Source organism: Ranitomeya imitator, chromosome 2 (genome assembly GCF_032444005.1).
Source record: "Ranitomeya imitator isolate aRanImi1 chromosome 2, aRanImi1.pri, whole genome shotgun sequence".
Taxonomy (NCBI): Eukaryota; Metazoa; Chordata; class Amphibia; order Anura; family Dendrobatidae; genus Ranitomeya; species Ranitomeya imitator.
This window is the reverse complement of record NC_091283.1, coordinates 197,174,881-197,188,773: the sequence shown is the minus strand read 5'-3', so window position 1 is coordinate 197,188,773 and position 13,893 is coordinate 197,174,881. Positions and strand designations below refer to the sequence as shown.

The 13,893-nt window shown below is 43.6% G+C and overlaps 1 protein-coding gene across 3 annotated transcripts in view; it reads left to right on the top strand.

Moving 5' to 3' along the window:
- The window catches only part of DENND1A (DENN domain containing 1A), a 1,020,433-nt gene that overhangs the window by 296,690 nt on the left and 709,850 nt on the right, over positions 1-13,893 (top strand). For all 3 annotated transcript variants that reach the window (XM_069748456.1, XM_069748457.1, XM_069748455.1), the window contains exon 4: positions 13,243-13,292. In XM_069748456.1, coding sequence (XP_069604557.1) covers positions 13,243-13,292 — 50 coding nt within the window. The remainder of the gene's footprint in view (positions 1-13,242; positions 13,293-13,893) is intronic.

Below are 13,893 nucleotides of genomic sequence, written 5' to 3'. Positions count from 1 at the left end.
GACAGTACATACAACATACAACATATGACAGTACATACAACTTCCGTTGGCGAGGCCATTAGCGATGCTCCTTGCGACGCTCCGGTCCCAAGAATACATTGCGGTCTCGCGAGATGATGACGTAGTGGTCTCACGAGAGCGGTACGTCATCATCTTGTGAGACCGCAATGCATGGCCCGGTGCTTCGCGAGGAGCGGGAAAGGCCCCGGAAACTGAATATATCCCGATTTTTATTTATTTATTTTTATTTATTATTTTTAACATTAGATCTTTTTACTATTGATGCTGCATAGGCAGCATCAATAGTAAAAAGTTCGTCACATAGGGTTAATAGCAGCGTTAACAGACTGCGTTACACCGCGTTATGCCGCGGTGTAACGCAGTCGGTTTAACGGACTGCTACAACGCTATGTGGGCGGCGGGCGCTGACTGGGCGGGAGGGGAGTATGGAGTGGGCACTGACGGCAAAGGAGTAGGGAGCCACCATTTCAAGTCCAGACTGTGCCCGTCGCTGATTGGTTGCGGCCCCTGGATTTCTGTGACAGACAGAAAGACAGAAGTGACCCTTAGACAATTATATAGTAGATACATAGATGCTTCTATCCATATATCTATCTGGCTAATTTCACACATCATGTTTTTTTTCTGCTGGATCCGTTTTTTCTCATAGAGTTGTATTAGCGCCAGATTGCGCCTGATCACATACAGAGGAACGTTTTTTATGTCCGGCGAAAAAACGCACGGCGACAAACGTTCGAAACTGGGATGTTAAATGATGAATCTGGCCTCCGAATCCGTTTTTTCATGCATGTTTCCATTAAAATCATGCACATTTTCTGTTCGCTCTCTTTTTTTTTTTTTTTTAAAAGGATCAGTTGCATCAGTTATTCAGTATTTGCAACGGATCCGTTTTTTCAAAAATTCGCCGGATGCTGCCTGAGGGAAACAAGCTGATGTGTGAAAGTAGCCTAACTATCCATATATCTATCCATCTCATTCCTTCTATCTATCTCAGGCCGGCGTCACACTAGGCGTAGGAAAATACGGTCCGTTTTTTACTGGCGCAATACGCAGAAATGTTCCCAAAACAGTGTTCTGTATGTAATCCGTTGGCAAGGTTGGCAAGACTGTCATTGGCGGAATTTTTGCGCAATACGCTGACAAACGCAGCATGCTGCGATTTTCTACGCCCGTAAAATGCGGCTGCGAAATATACGGCAGATAGGAGCTGCCCCATAGAGAATCATTGGTCCGTGTGCAATGCGTTGTTTTTGTGCCTCTCATAAGTCTGTAAAACTGTGATTCCGGCCTCATTCCTTCCTTCTGTCTATCTATCTATCTCATTCTTTCTATCTATCTATCTATCTATCTATCTATCTATCTATCTATCTATCTATCTATCTATCTATCTATCTGTCTGTCTGTCTGTCTGTCTGTGTCTCTGTCTGTCTGTGTGTAATGGAGTGTGGGTTGGACAAATGTAAAAGAGGAGGTTGGACAAGAAATGACAAAGCTTTTTTTTGTTGTCAATAATAGATCTTTATTTAGCTTTCAAAAACGCATACAAATCCACATGGAAAAAATGCAGCAGAAACGCAAAAAAAAACCCGCACCTGCGTTCTCTGGCAAGAGAGGGAAGAATCTGCAGTAGAAATTCCTAAGGCAAATCCGCAACGTGTGCACATAGCCTTACTTAGATTTATCAACTGGTAGAAATATAGGTAGATGAACTAAAACTGGCGATTCATACTTCACTCTTCTGATTTTCACCGGAGCAAGATACACCAAAATTCTAAATGGTGCACACATTTTGGGCAGTTTACAAAAGAAAGTAAAGTCTATGCTAGCTATCAGCAGTAGTAGATTTACGCATTAATTTGAGACCAGTTTCTGTCCTAAAGTGGAAAAAAAATACAATTTTTGTGCAAATATGGCTTGCACCAAAATTTATTTTTTTTACACCAGAAAATTAGAGCGAAACCGCTAATAAATCTTCCCCATAGAGATATAAAAAGATGATTTTGTTGAGGATTATTATATTTTACGAATCCAGTAGATGTTTATTTTTTTTTTTTTGTACAATCTTGCAATAAGGCAATGTCTCGATACTTGGCCTGAGGATCTTCTTATCTGAAAGTTTTGTTTTTGTAAATGATAAAATCTCTTAATGATGAAGGAACAAATGGATCCATAGCAAGTGTCTCCATCTAAAGTGCAGTGTATGATCTGTGTCCCCGGAGGGAATGACCTCTTAGTGTCACCGCTTGCTCGGGACATTCACCACCTGCCTCCTTGTCCCAAGGTTGTAGCCTGCCCATAATCAAATTGTGGCTTGACATTTGGAGCGTTCAATGCAACTGTGCTGAAACCTGCTCCGCTCAATATATTTAAGACGGAGCGTATTGATGGAAACATGGCCCTCATTGATTATGTTGGGTTCGCTGGCAAACTTTCTGAAATAAATGAGACAGGAGTGTGGTGATCAGACAGACAGAGACACCAGGACCTTCTCAAAGACTGACGTTCCCGTCTGTCTAGTCCTCGGGCTGAACTGATTTTCTCTTGTTAAGAGTTTTGTAATTCTTGCAAGTCTGTGCAACTTTTATCCTCTACCCTCACCTGTCAATATTTATCATGGAATATTATATATATATATATATATATATATATATATATATATATATATACTAGCTATTGAACCCGTTCTACGCCCGGGTGGCGAGCATTTATATTGGTATATCGTCTCCATCCTTGTATGTGCTGCTCCATCCTGCGTCCCCATCCTGTCATGTGCTGCACCCATCCTGCGTCCCCATCCTGGTATGTGCTGCACCCATCCTGCGCCCCCATCCTGTCATGTGCTGCACCCATCCTGCGCCCCCATCCTGTCATGTGCTGCACCCATCCTGCATCCCCATCCTGTCATGTGCTGCACCCATCCTGCGTCCCCATCCTGGTATGTGCTGCACCCATCCTGCGTCCCCATCCTGCATCCCCATCCTGCGTCCCCATCCTGCGTCCCCATCCTGCGTCCCCATCCTGTCATGTGCTGCACCCATCCGGGGGCCTGAGCAGGCGGGGACACCGGCGCGCTGTGGGGGTCAGGTGCCGGTATCGCCGCCAGCTCAGGCCCCCCAGCACTTACTATATTCACCTGTCCTGCGTTCCATCGCTGAGCGCCGCCATCTTCCCGGTCTCCTGGCTGTGACTGTTCAGTCAGAGGGCGGCGCCGGCGCGCATTAAGCGCGTCATCGCGCCCTCTGAACTGAAGGTTACAGGCCGAAGACCGGGAAGATGGTGGCGCTCAGCGATGGAACGCAGGACAGGTGAATATAGGCGATACTCACCCTCCTGGCGGTCCCTGCTTCTCTGTTGGAGATCGCGGTGTGCGTTCAGTGTGAACGCACACCGCGATCTCCCGGGAGCGTCACTCTGTGAGGCCCAGACTGCGCTTGCGCCTGCGCAGTCTGTAAAGGCTTCGGACAGAGTGACGCTCCCAGCGTTATATTATAGATATATATATATATATATATATATATATATATATATATATATATATTAGTTAGTCTGCTATATTTTACATAATACATTATTACATGGTTCCTACATTGAAACGTACACATATAATAATGTGAAATCATATGTTTTTTTACATTTCATGCTATATTATAAATTGAAATTCAATTAAATTTGTCCATTGATATTATTACCGTACATTTATATACATCCTTAGTTATATATTACCATCTTGAAGTGAACAACATATATCAAGGCCTATAAGGGGCTCGGATCTGTGACTAGATTCATGCTGCCCAAACCACAGGAAGAATTAATCACAGCCGGGCTGGACTACATCCCTGTACGTGGAGACGCTGTAGCACTTCAGAAAAAACAGTTTGAATAGCCAACAAGGCACCATAGCCCCCTTGTCAGCTTCTCGCCCTCCTGCTCCAGGTAATTGACAAGTCTCTCTCATGTGAGTACATAGGGAGAGACCTGTCAATCACCTGGAGCAGGGCCGGTAGAAGCTCCCTGTGGTTCTCAGACAGCTCTCCCTATGGTTCCCGATAACTTTTAAGATTATAGGGGCAATTCATTAAGGTGCTTTTGCAGAAATGTAGCATAAAGACCTTAACAAGTCATAATACTTTTGTGCAACTCAGCAGTTGTGCAAAAATATTGTGACTTTTTGTCATTTATACGCCTGTCTCGGCCAGCTACGCCAATGTGGGCATGGCATGGGTGAGACATTGGCCGGACAGAGCGTGTTCATGTCCGTCCGTCAAATACATCATAAATTTTGCCAGTGTAGTGACATAAGTTAATCCACAAGGGGTGATGTTATTGAGGATCAAACGGAAGAGAAATGTAGATAGTTAGGGGCACATCATAACAACTGTCTGTAACCTAGCAGCACTAACAGAACCGTTGTTACCAAGCAGTGAAGAGCGAGTGTGCTGGGATAAGGCATTTTCTGAGCATGCTCGGGTGCTAACTGAGTGACTTTGGTGTGCCCAAATAATATGTATGAGCATGTGTTGCAGCTGTCGAATATCTGCGAGACATGCATCCGCAGGGACTCGAACTCTTGCTTAGCACCTGAGCATGCTCAGATAACACCTCATCCGATCACGTTGGCTCATCACTATTACCAACACTTTCTTACGTGCGCCCCGGTGTCTTTTCCCATCTCTATTTATGACTCTGACACTACTATTTTTGCTCCCTGTAACAGTTTCTACGTCTGTTCTTTCTGCTAAATGTGAACTTTCGCACAACGTAAATAACGCCTAAATCAAACATTAGTGAATCATTCAAGAGGTCGATCCATTTGTAAGAATTAGCATTCACCCACTCTTGGTAATCTGAGATCCTGAGCACTTAATTAGCTTGATGCAGCATTGTGGGAGCAGAACCCCCCACCACCCTACACCCACCCGCTCTCTGTGTACCCCCTAAGTGTGTAAATGCAGAGTAACAAGAGGTGAAGATTGCAAGCTGTCAAAGGAGGACTTGCTGTTCCGCCACAGAAGTGTGATGTTAAACATCTGGCTGCAGCTTCCACATCTTCAGATTACACAGTCATTCATTACACTAAGTGTTGTTTGTCTGAGCACTTATTCCCTACAAGATATGGCGGAGCTGGGGTATGGAGCCAGGAGACCATAGTATTGGAGGGTTTATCTCCAGTGATTCGTTCAGAGTGGTGCTATCAGGTAGGTCAGGGCGAGATGAGGGCAGCGAAATACTCCTATCGCAGCTTTGTACTTGGCAGATGCAAGAGTTGAGTTGTTTTTTAACTTTTTAACTCTCATGTGTTTGGGCGTTCACTTTTTATGTTGCTGTGTCCAGGCTATGAATTGGTCTCGGACACTTTGTTCACCTGTCCTGGCTGGAAACATCCACAATGTGTAATGCTCCTGTCATACTGCATCTGCAGCTTGCTTCAAAGTTTTCCATCGGGAGGATTTTCAGAAGGGTGTATAGCACCAAGTGGCATTCAACACACACGGGCCCCAATTCATCATGCTGTTTTCGACAGAATTCTGGCAAAAACATTCTTAAAATTTTGAAAAATAATTTGTTCAACATGAAGTTTCGAATAGCTCCGTGTTCTTACACCTGTCTCAGAGAGTTCAACTTACATTTTAGAAAGTGGGCAGAACTCGAGTGCCGAGATAAATCATGCCACAAAATTGGTGGAATTTGCAATTAATGTGCACAAGCCTGGAATATATTTTGGGTTTTGGGGAGCGAAGGTTGAAAGATGAGTCTTTTAATAACTTTGACACGTCTTACTCCAGTGCAGATTTCCTTAAGACTGGCGAACAAAACTCTTCTAATCTTGATGAATCGGAGCCGTCGGCTGTTTATTGTATATCACCAAAAGTTCGCATCTTGTATGTTCAATGGACACCAGTCAAGTGAGCCATTCTGTGGCACCTGTCACCCTTAGGTTCAGTTCACTTCACGGGCGTATTTTCAGCCTGCTTGCACAACAACCACTGTTGGCAGCTCCTGCACCCATACACCGTACGGGCGAGCACATGGTGCCAGTCACGGCTGCAAATTACAGATGCGAGTGGTCTGTAAAGTTCAACTTTTTTCTGAACTTAACCTTAAGGCTCATTCAGTTTTTTTCACGTACAAGAAAAATGGACCAAGTTTCACCAATTATCTTCATCAGTGTCTTTCGTGTCTCATCAGTTTTTGTACATGGGGTGGGGGGTAGGGGGGTTCTTAGCCTTCTCATACCTAAAAAATCAAACCAGATCAGATGTAATCGAAGTGCGGTCTGATTTTTTTCACGGACCCATAGACTTGCTTTATTAACTTTTCTAAGACACTTCGTTCAATATCGGACACATCGTCGCAATTTGCGTGGACTTCCCAGTCTGGGAAACTTCACTCACAGGCTTGTTAATGGACTCATTCACTGTTTTAGGTACGAGTGCTGTCCGTTAAAAAAAAAAAAAAAGCGGAAAAAAAATCTGATGTCTCAATGATCCTTTAGACTAAAGAAAATTATACCGTGCAGTATAGTTTTTCTTCTTGTATGCGGATTTCTTTGAATGGAATAGCACAGTCTTCTGCCCTATGTCACACACACAAAAAAAACCAGAAACCCAATCATATACCTACCAAATAAAGGCAGGTGAATGGAGGGCTCATGGATCCTTTTTAAGGGGTTAACACTGCAACTTTTCAGCGCTAAGTTCCTGGTTGTAAATCCCACAAAGCACAATATCTACAAGGAGTTTCTAGTGGGTTTCCCCTGGGTTCTTTGGTTCCCCTCTATACTCCAAAGATAGTGATAAGGACTCTGGATTGTGAGCCCTGATGGGGACAGCGATGACAAATTCTGTGAACTGCTGTGGAATAATGGCGCAATATAAGTGAGCAAAATAAGGGGTTGTCCCATCTCAGACGTTAATGGCATATGAATAGAAAATTACGTAAAAGAGAATCTGTCACCCCAAAATTGGCCTATAAACTAAGGCCACCAGCATCAGGGGCTTATCTACAGCATTCTGTAATGATGTATTCTGAAAGGTAAGAAAATCACGTTATAATATACTCACCCAGGGGCGGTCCTGGTTCGGGTCCGATGGGCGTCTCGGTCCGGCACCTCCCATCTTCATGCGATCACGTCTTCTTGTCTTCCTGCCGCGGCTCCTGCGCAGGCGTACTTTGTCTGCCCTGTTGAGGGCAGATCAAAGTACTTCAGTGCGCAGGCTCCGGGAAAGGTCAGAGAGGCCCATCGCCTGCGCACTGCAGTACTTTGCTCTGTCCTCAACAGGGTAAATCAGTACGCCTGCGCGGGAGCCGCGCGGCAGGAAGACAAGAAGAGGACGTCTTCGCATGAGGATAGGAGGCCCCGGACCTGGACCGCGACTCCCGTCGGACCTGAACTGGGACCGCTCCTGGGTGAGTATAATCTAACCTGTTTTTCTTATCTTTCAGGATACATCGGGGGCTTATGTACAGTATTACAGAATGTTGTAGATAAGCCCCTGATGCCGGTGGCCTTAGTTTATAGGTCAATTTTGTGGTGACAGATTCCTGTTAATGGCAGAAAGCTGAGACCTCCATGTTGGCAATTTTCTGTAACTTCTATACTAATAAGTTGAGAGAAAGACGTGTATGTGCGACCTCTCTTTATTCTTCTTGGTGCACAGATCCCAGTAGAAAATGCATAAAGTGTCAGATACAGATCCCAGAGTTGGATCCAACTACAAGGATAGTTGTGTATATGTGGCCACCTCTTCTTCGTGGATCCATTCTCGAGATAGTTGGAGATCCCACTACTGGAACATTTATGGCTCATCCTGTGGATGCACTATGGATGTCTGAGCAACTGGAAAACCCTTGACATTTAGGCATCTGGAGCCTTTCTGCACATGGAGACTGCCGGCACATGGAGACTGCCGGCACATGGAGACTGTCGGCACATGGAGACTCCCGGCACATGGAGACTCCCGGCACATGGAGACTGCCGGCACATGGAGACTGCCGGCACATGGAGACTGCCGGCACATGGAGACTGCCGGCACATGGAGACTGCCGGCACATGGAGACTGCCGACACAGTGAAGTCCTCGATAACTAAAAGACATCAATAGTTGTTTTGTGGAAATTCTTCCCATCCCTTCTATCTTGCCATGGATCAGTAGAGTTATACCAGACAATCCCTATAATACGAAGTTGTGTCAACCTCTTATGGATTATAATACAAACTCATCTGTGTTTCCTGGCACAGGTGGTTCAGGCCAGAAACAGTTAAAGTGACCCGTTTCTCATTTCCACTCCATTGGGCAGGTTATTAGATTGATATTGCTTGTTTTGCGAACAATGGAGGCGGTTTGGGAATTAATGAAGTGAGGATCATCCATTCAGTTACCATTGAATTCATTATTTGCCACCAGAAAAGATGTCCCCGTTCTGGCTGATGTTTAATTTATTAGACCGGTTTCCCTTTTGCTTTAGGCGTATGTTGTGTCGTGCCCAGAAGTACTTCATCTTTGTGCTCTTTTCCATACCTCCCGGAATAAATAACTATCCCATTATCAGCCGCCACTCGTTAAACAAGAGTCATCCAGCCAGTCACATAGGAGAGCGCAGCGCCATCAGACACATTAGCTCACTTCTCCTTCACACCGTCTCAATTAGTGATGGGAAGATTCTTCTTCCTGCAAATGGATCAGCACTTGATTTGTGTCAAAAGGAGAAGACCACCGGTATCCAGCCGGGAAGTGGTGTCGTACCTGTGGGGGTCACCAACAAAACGACAAGCCCTGCTAGAAGCAATCATCATCGGTTATTTATAGAGAAAATGTAAAATTTGAGTCTTCAAGATTCTGCATTGTGGACTTACCGGGAAGAGCTCATGGCAAATATCTCAAATTTACTTAGGGCCCAGTTTACCCAGGGAAGGGCAAAATACCGTAGTTTTCACATCTATTACATCATATGTCAATAGAATTTTTTTTCGCTGGATAAAATGGGGTTTTCCGGTATCCTTTTCTTTTCAGGGAAATGTAGAGACATTTTGTGACAGTATACGTCGGGTCATCCTCCTGAGACATACCTGCGACTACACAGCAGACACATGGCTATCCAATGTCAGCCTATATTCAGACATCCAATTTCCTGGAGTAACTACTCCTGTGGGCAAAAGCAAACTGATCATAGTTGCAAACCATGCATCTGCTATGGGGCCTTGAAGAGAAGGGGCCAAGCTCTGGTTGGCCTTCTTGTAGGATTGTGAGAAGTGATGTAGAATAGTCCACAGTCCAGAAGGAAAAAGCAGAAGCAAGCCCGTGGGTCATAGAACGAATGTGGTGGTGGCAAAATCCTACACCATAATGGCAGACCCATTGCCCATTAAGAACTTAGTAAGTGCCATTGCCTGTAAGAGATGCAATGTGTTCATTTTTTATAGTCCTTTATATAATGAGTGAAGCAGACTCCTCTGCCTTTTTCTTATTTTGGCTTTAAAGAGAACTTGTCACCAGGTTAAAAGTGGCCAATATTTGCTCTTATTTTATTATGGTCGCTCCCTTTTATTGTTGTTTTTTTTTTTAAGGTCTGTACCTAGAGGGCATGGCTCATAGGATCCTCTGGGGCGGGTCTTTAGTCTGCTCTGCATTGTTACTCTGAGCCATGTCTCCCCCTGTTAAAGACCATGAAAATTAGCACTAAATAAAATGGTTCATCTCTCTGGAACCTTATCAAGGATTAAAAAAAAAAAGAAGAAAATATAGGCGTAATATTAAAGGGAACAGGGGGGATTAAAGGAAGACTTAAAATTGCTACTCATGAGCTGGTTAAACTGTTGCAGAATTTCAGCAACTGCTAACAATACTGCCTCGTAGAAATGTAGAAGCTTTCACCCAGTCTGCCAAGAGGGTGACCAAATCCCATATCCTCATTCATAAAGAACTGAATTAGAAAGATTCCTAATATTTTGTTTTGATGGGATCTGTTCCAAGATAACACTTTAAGGGGAGACTTATTTTTACATTCAAGTGCATGCATTATGGGGTGAAAATTATTTCTTGCAAGTGGGCTTCATTAAACTTTTTGCGCAGTTTATCTTCTATAGTCGGTTGTGTTGTCTTTTGCTGGCTGCAGAATTGAGTTTTCTGAGACTCTGTCAGTGAGTGTTTTTTTCTGACTTATAGGGCATGTGCACACTACGTCTTTTTGTTGAGGTTTTTGTAATGGAAACTGAGTGGGGACTCTCCGAGTCCCCCAACCAAATCACAAAGCTCCTCAAAAACCATAAGTTTCTGCTCCTTAAAATCAGCAAAAAGGCTCAATGTGCACTTAGCCTTACAGAGTTGCTCTCAGCTCATTTATGACCTCAGGCCTTTGATGTTGTTGTTAGTTGGCTGAGCGGAAAAGCGTTATATGCTCCCTCAATACACTTGTATGGAGCGTGGCCGCACCCACTAGACAGGTGCTGCCTGGGAGTGTGTATATCACATACTTCACTGCCATTCACGGGGCAGATAGCAGTGAAGCCCTGCAGCGCACAGTGCGTGTGCTGGGGGGATTCACAAGTCTGCAATCACACAGAATGGGATTGATGCCTCACAGGAAAGCAACTTTCAAGTATCAATATTCATGCCCCAATGCAAAATTTCCCAAAGACTGACAATCAGAGGTCTTTAATAGTATTATTCCCATATGGGCCAAAGAATCGTTTTGGGCCCCCTTAAGCTTCTTTGCCCAGGTGCGATTGTAACTCCTGAAGCCAAAATGGTTGCACCCCTGGTAGACCCTGTTTATATAACTTTTGTATGCAAATTGCCTCTTCAGAGAGGATGAGAACTAGAACTCTAGTGCCACCTACAGGAAGTAGCAATCCTAAAAGTCAATATCGACCCTTTAACGAGCCTTGTCACATGACTTAGGATAAAAGCCAAACCAGAATCTCAATTTGCAGACACGGTGTTTCGGGGTACTGCGCCTCGTCAGTGCAAAGTATGAGAACTGATTTGGCCAGGTGAGATGCTTAAGACTGGAATCTAAGTGGTAACGTTTCTCCCTGTGGATAGTGACAAGCCAGGCCAGGCATATCACAGTGAGGAGACTGATATGCCTCGTATGTTCCTCTGAAAAATTAAATATGCAAATTTCCTCACCAGAGAGGAAGAGGACTCGAACTCTAGCGCCACTTCTTGAAGGTAGCAATCCTAAAAGTCAGTATCGACCCTTTAACGAGCCTTGTCATATGATTTAGGATAAAAGTCAAACCACGGTTTTAGTTTTCTCCCTCTCTGAAGAGGCAATTTGCATATTTCATTTCCCGGAGGATCATTGCATTGCCTTTAAGTCTCCTCACTCTGACATGCGAGGCCTGGCTTGTCACTCTGCACAAAGAAAGTTCTATAACTTTTCCATTGATATATACCATTGCCTTGGCTGTTAGCAACTATTCCATACAGCAGCAAAGACTGTCCTGAATTTTTGGAAACAGTCCTGGAACATGGGGCATGTCCTGCGATGAAGAGGATGGTGTTTAAGTAAACCCCACCCAAAAATATCTACTTCTGCTTAGAGTTTTGGATACTCCCAGGGACGGATGTGCATTTCTGTGTTTTATAAACATCTGCTACTTTATGAAATATGATGCAGGCATAATACAGTTTATATCGGTGACTCACAATCATTTGATTCAGTATTCCCAATTTTTCTGAAGGTTTCTGCAAATTTCCTGCTTGAGTCAGCATGAAGGATAGGACAATAAGGAGGCGAGCAGTGATGAGCGAGTGCAGTCACTGTGATACTGCTGGAAGCTCCGCTGTCACTTGCTCTGTGCTCCTTTGTGACACGTTGCTCCGCTTCGATCCCCGAGCCCTGGTTTCTAGGTAACAGGCACCAGCGCTGGCAGTCGCACAGGGTTGGTTTTGTTTCCCGCACCCCATATGCTGCGGCTGGTGACTATCCCTTGAGGGGCAATCCCTCTCAGCAGATTTCACATTTTTGCTCTCTGATTAATTCCTCCTTGTTGTTACAGTCCTTCTTGTATTCGTTATTTTGCACTTGTGATAAAGTGGAGTAAAGCAAAACTGTTACCGATTGCCTAATGTGTTATTATTATTTGTCGCCTCCTGTGGGGTCATTCACATATTTTATAGGTTTTACCCTTTTATTGGAGAGGGGTTTAGCTTGTCTGATGCGAAAATCCATCTTTGCTCTTTGCAAACCAACCACTTTAATTTTTTAACCCAAAACTTGTTGTTCTTGATCTATAAAAATGTGCAGGCCTTTCTGTATGTTCTCTTACAAAAAGGTTGATTCAGCAGATTGCATAGCTCTTAGTAATATTGCGCAGTCCGAACAATCACGTTATCAGTTCTACTTGTGCTATAGACGTTTCTCAAGTCCGTCCATCTTTTAAAGAGAAGCTGCAGCAAGATTTCACCATCCCCCCAAACTATTTATAAGAACATGTAGTTCTGTCAATGACAAGTCCAGCAATAGCTTTACATGGCCAGTCCATTCCATTGTTCCTGACAAATCAGCATTTGAATTGATGTGCAAATGAGACTGAAGAGCTATGGTAGATCTGAAGCCTCTGTCACTCCAGCTCTATTCCCCGCCTCCTGCTTGGCTTTTGCTCCTTTCTCTGAAGTCACACAACATAGAGAGGCTGCCAGACAAGCAGAAGGAGGCGGTACAGGGTATGGAATAGAGCTGGAGTGACAGAGGCTTCAGATCTACTCAAAGCTCTTCAGACTCATTTGCATATCAAATGCTAATTTCTTAGTAATGAAAGAACGGACTGGACCTGTCCTTTGCCTGAAATCACACAGCATAGTGGCTGTCGGTCAAGCAGGAGGAGGTAGCGCTGGGCAGGGCATAGAGCTGGAGTGACAGAGGCTTCAGGTCTGCACTAGCTCTTCAGTTTCATTTGCATATCAATTAAAATGCTGGTTTCTTAGTAATGGAAGATCGGAATGGCCACGTCAAGGTAATCCTGATCTTGTCTTTGAAACAGCTTCTTGATCATATAAGTTTGGGTGTGTGAAATCCTTACAACAGATTCCCTTTAAGACACAGAGGCATAAAATACACTCTTTTTACCTAGTCTATATTGTTTTATTAGTGCCCTGCATGTACTCCTAATAATTAATAATAATTAACTTTCTTTAAAAAAGTTGTGTATCCCCGTTAACCCTAGAGGCAACATAGATGCAACATTTTTTGATGACTGTTCTTTTCTTCCTTGCAGGAAGTCCTCCAGACTGTCACCAAATTTTGCTTCCCATTTTCCGCAGACAGGTAAACCTTTCTATTATTTTTAATCTGTTTTTATGAAGAATCGTATTGTACTCACTAGATTATTGTACTTTATAGCTTATTCCAGTTTTTTTCAAACTATCTGCTTTACCCAGCTTAGTATCAATAGAAAGAAATATATCCTCCTTTTAGTTTGGAACAGTACCATTACTGGGGCAGGGGATTATGAATTTATCATTATCAATAAATAATTGCTTTAAAGGGATTCCATTTTTATATATGGACTGAGTAAGAGCTTGACCCCATTGGAAATGTTATCTTTTTTTTTGTTGAGATTTGATGTACCATTCATGAAAAATTTAGCATAAAAGCCGTATGCAGAAAAATGTGTGAGTGCACTGTGGGTGTGTCAGTTCACGCGAACAGCGTCTTCCAAGTGAATTACACGCCCCCTGTGCAATTTCATCCTAATTTTCATATGGATTCTAAGCTAGATTTCTCATGACAGGCACATCAGATCTCTACAGAAAAAGATACCATGTTTATTCAGGGCCATGTGACTTTTTTCACATGCAAAAACATGCTTACAGGATCCCTTTAATTAGTGGGATGAAAATTGTAAATTGAAACCCAAAACTAATAT